The sequence below is a fragment of the Hyalella azteca genome, unplaced genomic scaffold, assembly GCF_000764305.2.
Source record: "Hyalella azteca isolate HAZT.00-mixed unplaced genomic scaffold, Hazt_2.0.2 contig7050, whole genome shotgun sequence".
NCBI classification, from domain to species: domain Eukaryota; kingdom Metazoa; phylum Arthropoda; class Malacostraca; order Amphipoda; family Hyalellidae; genus Hyalella; species Hyalella azteca.
Window position 1 is genome coordinate 78,914 of NW_025937185.1, and position 12,800 is coordinate 91,713.

Here is a 12,800-nt window from a genome sequence, read left to right on the forward strand (position 1 = left end):
ACATTATTGGATTGATAATTACTTCAATAGAAAGTCCAGGTTATTTATTATTATTCCAGGGTAATTATTACCAGTCCAGGTTTAATTATTATTAGTCCATGGTTAATTATTACTACCAAAATACGCCTGTCATATTTCCATGATGGATCTTACAAATGTCTTGAAAATAAAATATGTTTCAGTGGCCTCTCGTTCATATATTAACTAACTTTTTTCATGACTTTTATTAGCATGTTATTATATGAATACGATTTCATCTTTAAATTACTTCTAAGTAAACTCGATTTTCACTCTATATATTAGCATCTTCATAAACGCAATTTCCATAAATTTTAATGAGCATGTTCACTGACACGATTTCCACAATTCTATTAGCATGTTCGTGGGTACTATTTCCGCGACTTATTTTCATGGACTAGTTTAAAATTTTATTGGCTCTATTTTAGCGCGTTTGAAGAGACAGTTTCTGTTCAGTGACCCAGGGACATAATAATAATGTTTCCACTATGGGTGATAAAATGTTACTAGGGATACTTAGTATCCCTAGTAAATGTTTCGGGCGTAGCAGCCCCAGGCCACGCAAGAGCGCCTCCTCCATAGTTGAACTATACGTATAAGGTTGCCCACTAGAAATTCCGTCTTTCAGTTCAGCTTTCCCATGACGGATTTCCCATCATTCCCATGACGGATTGGTTAACTGGTTTGATCGCATTTCGGCGATTGGTTAATGCCTGTGACGTCACTGAGATCAGTGACGTCACAGGCGAACATCAAACTACATCCGCAAAATTAAGCTTCTCGTGGGTCAACCTTATACTAGTTCAACTTCAACCGTGGCCTCCTCAGTATTCCGCTGCCCTTAGACCAGGACAGGCAAGTCGTCTTCGCCGCCGAAGTCCCGAGTGCCAAGCCCACGCAGCGGACACAATTTCCCTCTACCTACGCAGCGCGTTCATGGACACAATTTCCCTGTACCCACGCAGCGCGTTCATGGACACAATTTCCCTGTACCCACGCAGCGCGTTCATGGACACAATTTCCCTGTACCCACGCAGCGCGTTCACGGACACACTATCCCTGTTCCCACGCAGCGCGTTCATGGACACAATATCCCTGTTTCCACGCAGCGCGTTCATGGACACAATATCCCTGTTCCCACGCAGCGCGTTCATGGACACAAAATCCCTGTTCCCACGCAGCGCGTTCACGGACACAATTTCCCTTTACCCACGCAGCGCGTTCACGGACACAATATCCCTGTTCCCACGCAGCGCGTTCATGGACACAATATCCCTGTTCCCACGCAGCGCGTTCACGGACTCAATATCCCTGTTCCCACGCAGCGCGTTCACGGACACAATTTCCCTGTACCCACGCAGCGTTTTCATAGACACAATATCCCTGTACCCACGCAGCGCGTTCATGGACACAATATCCCTGTTCCCACGCAGCGCGTTCACGGACACAACTTCCCTGTACCCACGCAGCGTTTTCATAGACACAATATCCCTGTACCCACGCAGCGCGTTCACGGACACAATATCCCTGTACCCATGTTCTGCGACGTTAAGAATCGGCGACAGGCCTACGGCCTACTAAACGCTGAAACCGCTATTATATTATGATCACACTATCCCTGTTCCCACGCACCAAGTTCACGGGCACAATATCCCAGTTCCTACGCAGCGCGTTCACGGACATAATATCCCTGTTCCCGCTTAGCGTATGCATAGTCACAATATCCCAGTTCACGCATTGCGTGCACGGACACAATATTCCTGTTCCAGCACAGCGCATGCATAGTTACAATAACCCTGTTCACGCAGTGCGTGCACGACCACAATATCCCAGTTCACGCATTGCGTGCACGGACACAATATCCCTGTTCCAGCGCAGCGTATGCATAGTCACAATATCCCTGTTCACGCAGTGCGTGCACGGACACAATATCCCTGTTCCAGCGCAGCGTATGCATAGTCACAATATCCCTGTTCACGCAGTGCGTGCACATGCTGGAGGAGAACATCAGCGGCGCCCGCCTCCTCCAGGCGGGGCTTTGTGAAGACCCGCGCTTCCGATCAGGTGAACTGAGAGAATACGTCCCTGCGATGGTCGTAAGTCCGTATATACGATGATATGAATTAATTAAGAACACTTAACTTCAATGATCGGAAGTTTCACGGGCGATGTCAATACGATGTACATTTAATACGAAAGGAGTACATTTAATATGATACGATTAAATACGATGTCAATGTATTCATCCTTCAGGGCAAAGAAATTGAGAAAATTACGTTACTCTGATGGTTTACGGTAACGCATGTTCCACAGCCTATAGAGCAATAGCTTCTGAAAGTACCTATGCAACTAATTCAAGTTATGAAGTTGCCACGGTTGTTTGTTGGAAACCTAGATTCCATGTGAAGTTGTCATGTAAAAGTCACTGTAGCGTAGTGATGGCAGCACCGAGATGTGATGAGCTAGTCGTGGGTTCGAGCCCTGGCTAAGTTCATTTCTCGGTGTCACCTGTGGACGGCACTTGGCAGCCGTGAAAAGGTGGTGCTCCCAGCATGACCTTGGGTTGGTGTCCTTAAACGAACTCTGGATACATGTTACCTTGAAAGGATCTTAAGGTATACTGTAAATTATTCCTCCCCCAGACTACTTACTGGATATATGTTACCATGGAAGGATCTTAAGGTATACTGTAAATTATTCCTCCCCCAGACTACTTGTCGCACGGGGTGTGTATGAAGGCAGTGGGCCGGCGGTGGGAGGCGTGCTACCGCCATTACCAATATCTGCTTACGTTAGAACTCCGCGTAACGTCTGAGGAAGCAAACCTGGACGCCATTTGCTGGTGAGAAGCTCCATACTAGTTCTATCGAAAGACACTGCTGTTGAATATTCATTTCGGTAAAATCTTGATTAAACTAATTTTTAGCGTTATCTGAGCGATTTGTTGTTGTAATACCTCGTATTGCTAAATCGGTTGAGGTGAAAGTTTACTGATGTTTTTGAAGTTATAAGTACGCTAAAATAAATCGCTTAAAACGAAAATTTTACTCAATGACTAACGCAGCATGGACCAATTTCATGCAAATCAAATATGAAGCAAAGCATTTATGAAATGTATGACAATGCTGATTCAATGCAAAAATTGTCACAACTTCCATTTTATTTTCCACGCAAGCCTCCGCCAAAGATTCCTTGACTGCGTAGACGAAGCTGCGGGTAACACTTGTGATCTCAACGACGCTCTCTTCCTGAAGAAGGTGTCGGCTACGCTCTCCCATACCGAGCATCGGCGACTTGCGTGCCAGAGGAGATATACCTGCGGGGGAACTTCGGTGTCGGGGTTGAAGTTTGGGACATTGGCCTGGATCGTTTGGCTCATATTAACTGAAATTTGGATACAGATATAGTTCGTTCTCAAACAATGTAAAGAGGCATGAAAAAAGGCTGTTGGACAATCTTTTGTCGTTTACTTGCATCGTGTGGCTGCGAATTGTGTCCTGTTACTGTTATTGCAAAACTGCTTAATTAACAAGCATTCTAAGCTCTGTAAGAGCTAATTAAGTTTTCTTCGAGGACCAAGTTGCAGACATATCACAAATTAAGAATTAAACCAAGCAGCAATACTTTTTTAACTCTGAGCCTAGCGCGTACATCAAGTTAACGCTTCAGGAGGATTTTTTGGAGATCTCCATGGTTAGGACCTTAACACAAGCCATTTCGATCCGCACCATGATATATCATTGCGGGTAAATCAATAAATGTTATCAGCACAGTACAAGTGTTATGTCTATCTGCAAAAACTGAGTCAGTTAAAAAAGTTTCATCACGACAAAGATTTAGATTCAGAGAACGATTTATGTATAAATACGTGATAAATAATTCGTCCGCAGTTCCTGAAATCTAAACATTGACCAAAATACAGATCGTCATTTATTGAAAGTGTTAGCGGCAGGTGGCGTACATCCGTGTCTTAAGTTTTTAGCTTGTAAACGCGTATTTTATTTGTGTTTCTAGCCGTGTTGGCTGCTTCTTGAGTAGGTGTACCTAGATTTCAATTAGTGTTGTTGGTTAATAATTATTCATCATTGTTCGTTGCAGTATTTTCAATGTTTATAGTAGACAGGTATAGTTCCGTAGGATTGGTGGATGCGATCTTCATGTAATAATAAGTAGTCTAGGATTTCTTCAACTCTCTTGAACGTGATTGAAGATTCATGGAGATTTCGTGTAATGGTTCGAGCAACTCCAGTATCATTCACAGCAATACCTGTTAAAATTTATATCCGGTTAAATAGTTACTACATCAACTTGCTCCAAATTTAGTAATTGGTCGTTCCACTGTTGATTTTCAGCTGAAACTCGAATTAAGTAATCGTTTATTTATGCAGAAAAATTCTCATAGAAGTGGAATGTTTATAAACCTAATTTACTTGTGGTCTTCGAAGTCGCACGTATTTTAACTTGCTTGCCTGTCTTGTCAATTGTCTCAAGTAAGGATCTAGCTGATGTAGCACTCTCTATGAAGTATTTTTGATGCTAAATAAATGCTTCGGAACATTTGGATTGTGGTCAGTTATGTCTTCGCCTACTATGGTACTATTTATTTGTTCATTAAAATTTATTAGTCATGCTTTGTAACCTTAAATTTAAGGTCATTGGTCAACACCGACAGTTCTTTCAAATCGTGTAAATAGCTCGTATCCCTCAGTGGAATAAAGTTAGGACTATTGAATAAGTGGTCATTTTTTTCAATTTAGTTTGGTCTCTCAGTGGCAATATATGTATGTATAGTTATATTCATAAAGTGTTACTCACATAGGACTATTAAACAAAAGATGTGTCTGAATTGCCGAGCGATCTCCACTAGATTTGTTTAGTGATATCAATTGCATTAGCTAACCAAGTTCAGTATTTGTAGAGAAGCTTCAACTTGTTTAGTTCAAGCATCGACGACCTAAGTTTCGCCGACTAAATTTAAAGAAACTCTTAACCGATTTGGGAGTTTGTCATTGTATTGCGCACGACTTGATTGACGAATTAATCTCGATTACAGATCCATTCGTAACAAATTAAAGACTTGGATGTCACGGTGGAACTTTTTCGGCTAAAGTTAATACGGAAGTTAACATGAACTTCCTTCTGACGCTAGCATGTTTCACAGCCGCCTCGGTACTGGGAGCTCCGGTAAAGATCGGTAAGCAGATACTGATAAAATTGAAATTAATTAAATATCGTTTACTACACAGGAGCCTAAGAATTTGTTTTAATTTGTGTGGTGAGGATATCTATAGGTTTATCATTCACGTACCACTTCCTACAACATTTATGAACGATTATTTTTACCTTCGTTTCAGATTTTCATAGCTCAAACGTGCATGATCACGGAAACTCAAAGATGCCAAGTCCAATAAACTATACGATAGAACATATACGCAGCAGAAGAGAACCGTATATTCCAAATTCTACGAATTTTGATTATAATATTTCGACCAATTCTTCGTACCCAGTTAACCAGAATTCGTCAACAAAGATATCACAAGCCTTTATACCGGAGTTTCGTCGGGATCCAGATTCGGGCAAAACAATCTCCTCGGTCACAGCCAGCGATGCTGATGGTCGCATCGTGGCGCCCTCCTCGGGTGAAACGGAACCCAGGTCCGACGGCTACTCTTCATCCGCTGGCAACGCTCCGTACTATCCAGATAGATATCCGCCATCGCAAACGGTTCCTCAATCGTATTACGTGCATCCACCTCCATCGTTGAACGGTTACCCGCTGTCATCTGTGCAAGGGTATCCACCCGTAGCGGGTCAGGTGTACCCACCTTCATCTGTGCAAGGGTATCCACCCGTAGCGGGTCAGGTGTACCCACCTTCATCTGTGCAAGGGTATCAACCCGTATCGGGACAGGTGTACCCACCTTCATCTGTGCCAGGGTATCCACCCGTATCAGGACAGGTGTACCCATCTTCATCTGTGCAAAGATATCCGGCTTCATCGGGACAAGGATACTCATTTCCATCAGACAAACTGACTCCCCCAAATTTAAATACTGATAAAGGATACACTTGTGCAGATGGCTTTCCTCTCGGTGGCTACGAGCGCATTTCAAAAGCTTTCAAAATCGTCACGGATACCATCAAGAAGCAAATGAAACAAGTGGCAGGCCTAGAAACATTGCGCTCTGACGTGGAAGACGTCAAGAGGAAATTAAATGAGCTTCTTACTAAGTACAAAAAGTCTTAAAATAGAACTAGATGATATTTTTTTCTACTGCAATACGTGCATTTAATTTTCAATTCCGCAGTTATTAAAATTTATGCTACCGAGTATGTTTCAGAAACGAACGAACATATATCCGAACTTGAGAAGGGCATTACATCAACTATAATTTTATCCGAGTTTTAGTTTCCAAATTTGAATATAATTTCGTTTATCAGCAAATTTTGAATTCTTCGTTTCTCTTTATAATTGTTTTAATAAATATCAATGATTGATTGAACTCGGTTCTATTCTGCTCCTGCATCCAAAACGGCATTCTTCCTTCGTTAGAAATATTTGAAGGGGTTCATCCCCTGACCAAGCAGTATATAAATTTAATCGTGTGCAGAGTCTCTAACATTCTGGATTTTATGAACCGGATCGACACTTCAGCGAACTCAGAAATATAAGTAGATAATATTAGTAATTTGCGGACAGACCAAGCAGTATATCAATTTAATCGTGTGCATAGTCTCTTACCTTCTGGATTTTATGAAAATTTAGGTTAAAAGATCTTCAACCTTAAACATAAATTCACTTTTTCATCAATAAATCTGTGATTATAAGCAATCCGATTACCAAGTCCTTATTGATTCAGTTATAATCTTGTTTTCTCATTGTACACGAATATACTTAGAAAAGAATCGATTTTTTAATCCTTTCAGACTTTGAAGAAACAAAATGCTTGGATTGGCAAATATGCGGAAAGCGGATTGTCATTGTCATTCCGGCATAAAAATTGTTCGTTGGCTATCTGTCTCTTCATATTATGACATAGGCCGATGCCGATTGTAGGCGTTGGCTTGGGCGATATGGAAGTGTTGGAAGGTAGTGAATACAATCTTTATGGAATTCCAAAAGATACGATAGCGCAATGCAGTAGCCTTGCGTTTGTTATGGGTGAGTACTGAGACTGACTGACTGAGTATTATATTAGAGTATACTTTGTACCTAATTTGTAAATAATAGACAATTTTTTCAGAAGTGGCATGTAGGCTAAGCAACTAATGAGTAATATTTTAACTAATACTGTTCTCTAAACCTTTTGTATCATGCAATTAATAGTAATAAAATGTAATCTATATTTATCTATTATAAAAAATATATATCCTAGCCTAATATGTGTATTTTTGAAAAATGGAAGCTGTGCAATAATTATAGCTAAAGGATAAAGCTAATTCAATTGCATACTTTTTAACTAAAAAGGTTTATGAAATATTAGGAAAAAGTGCTTGGACTTGATCTGTGTTATTCTGTGTTCTGTTATTAGGTATATTATTTTTAGGTCCTGACTGTCCTGTAGGTATAGTGTAGTCTGTTGGGCAGTTGGGATGTAATTGAATTATAATTAGTCTTGAATCTTGTTTTGGATCTAATTTGATTTTTGCAGGTCTTGAGCCATCCAATAATCCAAATCATGCTATCATCTGGGAGGCACTCAACCTTCAGTCAAAACCTGCACTGCAAACTCTGATTAATTTCAAGCTGACCAACATTAATGACTTTTCTCTGCCACCCATGAAAACTAAGGTAAGTCTATTGCTGATAAAGTTATTAGATACCAATTTCTGGCTTGAACCAGGTCGGGAAAAATCGTATTTTTTCTGAAATCTTGAGGCTCAATTTGCTCAACTGTCATGTACCTATTTTTGTTTGATTGAAAAAATCATGGTTTACACTTTACACTTTGCAAACATGTCATTTTATAACATTTTAAACTTCTACAATCCGCATTAATTCAATGCTCCTGCCAAAATATCCTGCAGAATGTAATAACAGCAAGTCAACTTAAAATGTTTCCTTGAATATTGCATAGTTGCGGTCACATCAGAGACTCAGAGCGGTCAGACTGCATTATCACATGTTCAGTTGGCACTTGACTCTTAAGTGATTAGTGAAGACATATGTTAGTGTTGCTGTACAATTGGACTGTTTTAGGGTAAAATTAGATATTTGGGATTAGGGTAACACATGCACACAACTTCGTAAACAAGTTTGCGGTTTGTAAATGGCTTTTCATGGCCAAGATATGGAATTCACAGCTTGCAGAAATGGAATCACGACTCAAAGAAGGAATCTTTGCTGGCAAACCCATAAAATGATGGCTCAAAAAATCCAGTCCCGGCTTGCCAAGTAGATACTGTATATTCCATGCCTGTCTTGAACTAATACAGACAATTATTTTTAGTTCCTTATACTTCTTTGAAGTTTTATTAACATTCATTAATGAAAGCACTAATGGAGCTAGAGCTAACTATATTTCTAAATTGCAATAGTTTATCCCTTCATTTAGGAACAGTATATATACATTTAGATTTAGACAGTAAACATCATCTCACATTCTGGATGATTATTTTTAAAATTTTTGACTGCATATATGTATGTGTGATGTTAATGATGCTTTTATGTTCAGCGCCAGTCATATGAATGGTATACACCTAAAGGGGTCCTAAAGAGCAACTGGATGGCTAAGTATCTTCACCACATTCCTGCCCTCGTTGCCATATTCTACACTCTTGACTGGAGTGACTCAAATTGGCTCAATAAGAAAAATGAGTTGGCAAACATAGTTTCATCTGTAAAGTGAGTACACTTAGCTGATAGTTGTTTTACAGTTAGTTAGGATTAGACGTTTAAAATCCAGTTGAATGATTTGATCCTTCATGTGCACCTGTGATCCCCATCAAATTATTTGTGTTATTTTGAAATAGATTAGTAAATTTTAAATGATCCATGCTTCTCTTTAATGAGTTAATTTTTTTATTTCTACATTAAATTTTTTTATGTAATATATGAAGAATTGTAATCAAGAAGTGATAATATTTGTATATTTCTTGAAGTACCATACTCATGGTTCATTTTGATTGTAGTACTCCAATTTCAGAGCTATTATTGGGGAACGTCACTGCCGAGTTGCTGTGATTTTACTCCAGAATGCTGCTGGGTCTCCTGCAACAGATTCTTCATCCCCCTATGCTCCTAATTCAGGTAACTAGTCACCATTAATATGACTTGTATAGATTCAAGGAGCTCTATGGAACTTGAACACTTAGAAATACACTGAGATTTGAGCTTTTTTAAGTTCCTAAATGTGATGTGATAGATTGATCTATATTTAATGTACAACTCTTGTATCTTTTTATATTAATATTTAACCTGAACTTATACTGAATTGTAACAACTTGCATTGCAGTCAGCTTCCTGATATCACCAATAGAGATTTGGCTACTCATATGATCATGAGAAATTGGAACAATGCAATAATTTATATGTCACTTGGATACTTTTTAGCACATTTTCTCATTTATTGAAAAAAGGCGCTATTGTGCTCATGTCTGTCAGTCCGTGACTTCACGTCACAGACGGACAAGAAAATGCGCTCTCTGTCACTCACTGCAGTGAGTACTACCGTAATCTAATTTTTTAGTGGTGTGTCAAATAAATTCACAACATGAAATATAAGAGTCTGACTGTCTGAGGTTAAAATATAAGAGTCTGACTGCCTTCATTATTATAAATCTTCACACTAATTTTCATAATCTATGCATGCCAAGATCATGATCTCTGTGGGCAGCTCATTGGATTAATTTTCTAAGGTGTACGTATTATTCTTTCAGAAACTGAAACAAATGCAAGTCTGAGTGGAGAACGAGCAAGCATTTTGTGTGAATCATGTGACCTGCCCACAAAACATCTCTTTGTGCTACCACTGAACGATGCTCAGCTCATCCCAGGCTATACTGCTAGGTAATCACATTGAAAATTTTGTGGTAACAGTCAAATATTGAAATTTATTTTTGTTCAAAGTTAGGTGTAATTGCCTGATTCAATTCACCTGCAATATAAATGATTAGAAAAAGAATATTTAGGAAACATTAGTAACAAGAATAGGATCACAGTTCACAGCATCTCAAAGGTCAACGTTTCAAGACTTATTGTTAATGGCACCTATCTGTTTATTATGAAGGAAACAGTTCTTATAGTAGAAATTATCCTTGACTAGCCTTGGTTGTATGCAACATGAATTTTGTATTGAAAGGAAAATTTTTTGTGTCTGGTTATATATTCTATTTAAGAGTGCATGAATATTTATCAATCTTAGAAAGCAAAATCAAGAGCTAGGATAGAAAGTAGATACCGTATGAACTGAATTTTAATTCAGAGAGGCATTTATTAATCCATTCTTTCGAGGTGTAAAGTGTGATTACTTAGAAGATGTTGGAAAAAAAATCCAAAAACTGCTCTTCTGCCTTGTATGTGACAGCCATGGGCAGACAACAAAATCTTCAGGCGGTACATAGATTTTAACATTGTTTCACTCTTAAATAGGTTGGAAGCAGCTTTATCAGAAATAGCTGGAGGTTTTTACTTGAGTGAAAGCAAAACTGTTAGAAATCATCGTGACTTCCTCAACAAGACCAACCATCAACTGCTGTTTGTACGTCACTGTTTCAAGACCGGCTTCCTGCTGGAGATGAAGAATGACCTACAGGCGGCCATCAAGTGAGCAACAAGCTCGCTATAATTATATTCTTTATAACATAATTATTGTGTTAATGTCTCAAGAAGAAATTTGTTAACAATTCCCTTGAAGTTCTATCATGAATGGCATTTATTTATCATGTTAAATGAGATTTTACCCGTTTAAAGTATGGCCATTTGTATTTGGCAGTAATTGGCTCCAAACTTTCTTGTGGATGAAATAATCAGAAGATTTATTTTGTTTCAGAGCTTATCAGCAAAGCTACCAGCATCTCTCAGAGCTCCGCTTCACTGACACTAATTTGCACGAGATCAGGATATCCTCAGCCATCATCAATTATAAGGTCTTATCACAGTCTATTAGTCTGAAATTTATTGCAATTATCATGCGTGATTCCCAATCTTAAGCCAAAGGTATTTCTAAAATCGAACTCCTATCATGCAACAATATTTATGACTGTGATATTTATTTGCATTACGGTATAATAGAAATATTGCTTGTCACCCGATCTAGTACATTGCCTGACTTATATCTATATTACAGGTTTGTCGAGTAAACTTCCTCCTGAACTTGCCTCGCGACGCCATTGCTCAGTTCCGGCGTCACATTGATCTTTTCCGGCCCCGCATGGGGCCCAAATCTCTGATTTTCGAGCACTATGCGTGGCTTGCTTCTCAGTACGAACTTTTTGGGTGGCTCTTTGAGAGCGCCGTCCAGCAGGGACTGCCTGCCGTCCAAACGCAGCATCCTGGATTCTATTACCAACAGGCAGCTCAATTTGCTTCGCTGCGACGCACAACCGCCTTGCACCTCTGTTCGGCAGCTACTGACCAGCACAACCACATGCTCGATGGTATTGATAGCCTGGAAATATATGGACAGCGCCCGTGGAGAGCTGGCAAACACAGCTTGGAACCACCTGAGCCTGAGAGAGAGGCTTGTGGTGTCGAGGCCATTCAGTATCATGAACTAACTAAAGTCCAGCACCATGAAATGATTATCCCGCTGTACTCTCGAGCAATGGCCCAGTTTCAGCGGTACCGATGTCCTCGAATCAAGCAGCAGCTCATGGTGCAAATGGCAACTGAGTATCAGAAAGCAAAACAGTACCAAAAAGCTTTAGCGTGAGTATTAATACTATTGTTCTGCACAGTTCTGTTATATATGTTACGGTATAGAATGTGTAATACACGATGGTATTTTTACAAAAGTTTCAGTTGGTTCAATTAAAGTTCGGCGTCAAGTATCAGTATACGGTACGCACCACGTGCCTGTAGTGCCTATGTTGACCAGAAGACAGTGAGACAGCCATGCCAAGCGTATTCAAATGTAAACATTATTAACCAAACGTGGAAAAGGGAAAAATTATTTTGTATTTTCATTTGTCATTAATAGTCAATTTTTATGATAGAATCGATGTTTTATGATGTTTTATCACTATAGATAGACATGAATAGAATAGATGTTTTATCACTCTAGAAATATTAATGTGTGGTCGTGATATACCCGATCATACTCACGTTGCCATGTCTCCTAAAGCGGCCCCCTATAAATAGCGTGGTGCAGCACGTGCTGGGTCAGTACCGCTCGGAGCGGTGGTGGGCGCTGGTGTCGTCGTGCGCGCTGCTGGCGCTGCAGTGCGCGTCCGCTGTTGCTGACGTGCCGGCATACGTCGCCGCGGCGCTCGAGATCGCGTCGCCCCGCGTCACGTTGGCGCCCTCCCTCAAGATCCAGGTCTTCAGGGACGGTCTCATGAGGGTGCTCAAGGTAGGGTTATTATTTTAGACAGCATCATATCGCGTTCATAGTTGCTTATTTTATACAGGATAATATCGCGTTCATGGTTGCTTATTTTACGCAGGATAATATCGCGTTCATAGTTGCTTATTTTAGGCAGGATAATATCACGTTCATAGTTGCTTATTTTAGGCAGGATAATATCACGTTCATAGTTGCTTATTTTAGGCAGGATAATATCGCGTTCATAGTTGCTTATTTTAGACAGGATAATATCGCGTTCATAGTTGCTTATTTTAG

At 39.8% G+C, this 12,800-nt stretch overlaps 3 protein-coding genes across 3 annotated transcripts in view; all 3 read left to right on the forward strand.

Annotated features, from left to right (window-relative positions):
* Positions 1-2,009: 2,009 nt before the first annotated feature.
* LOC108664814 lies at positions 2,010-3,425 on the forward strand. The gene is made up of 3 exons (XM_018151509.1): positions 2,010-2,082; positions 2,728-2,860; positions 3,194-3,425. The coding sequence occupies exons 1-3, from the start codon at positions 2,010-2,012 to the stop codon at positions 3,423-3,425; spliced, it is 438 nt and encodes a 145-aa protein (XP_018006998.1).
* A 1,542-nt stretch (positions 3,426-4,967) lies between these two features.
* LOC108664820 lies at positions 4,968-6,265 on the forward strand (the record flags this gene model as incomplete). The annotated part of the gene is given in 2 exon segments (XM_018151514.2): positions 4,968-5,212; positions 5,373-6,265. Coding segments are annotated over 2 exon segments (960 nt in total). The 5' UTR covers positions 4,968-5,145.
* Positions 6,266-7,013: 748 nt separating this feature from the next.
* The window catches only part of LOC108664815 (trafficking protein particle complex subunit 11), a gene marked incomplete in the record, with an annotated part of 15,420 nt that continues 9,633 nt past the window's right edge, over positions 7,014-12,800 (forward strand). The window contains 9 exon segments of the mRNA XM_018151510.2: positions 7,014-7,180; positions 7,671-7,810; positions 8,694-8,863; positions 9,165-9,268; positions 9,898-10,027; positions 10,610-10,783; positions 11,010-11,106; positions 11,307-11,887; positions 12,320-12,530. Coding sequence (XP_018006999.2) covers positions 7,063-7,180; positions 7,671-7,810; positions 8,694-8,863; positions 9,165-9,268; positions 9,898-10,027; positions 10,610-10,783; positions 11,010-11,106; positions 11,307-11,887; positions 12,320-12,530 — 1,725 coding nt within the window.

Coding starts and splice junctions, on each gene's coding strand:
- LOC108664814 (XM_018151509.1), top strand. CDS start 2,010: ATGCTGGAGGAGAACATCAGCGGCGCCCGCCTCCTCCAGGCGGGGCTT. Junction 2,083..2,727: donor AGACCCGCGCTTCCGATCAG/GTGAACTGAGAG, acceptor TTCCTCCCCCAG/ACTACTTGTCGCACGGGGTG. Junction 2,861..3,193: donor AACCTGGACGCCATTTGCTG/GTGAGAAGCTCC, acceptor TTTCCACGCAAG/CCTCCGCCAAAGATTCCTTG.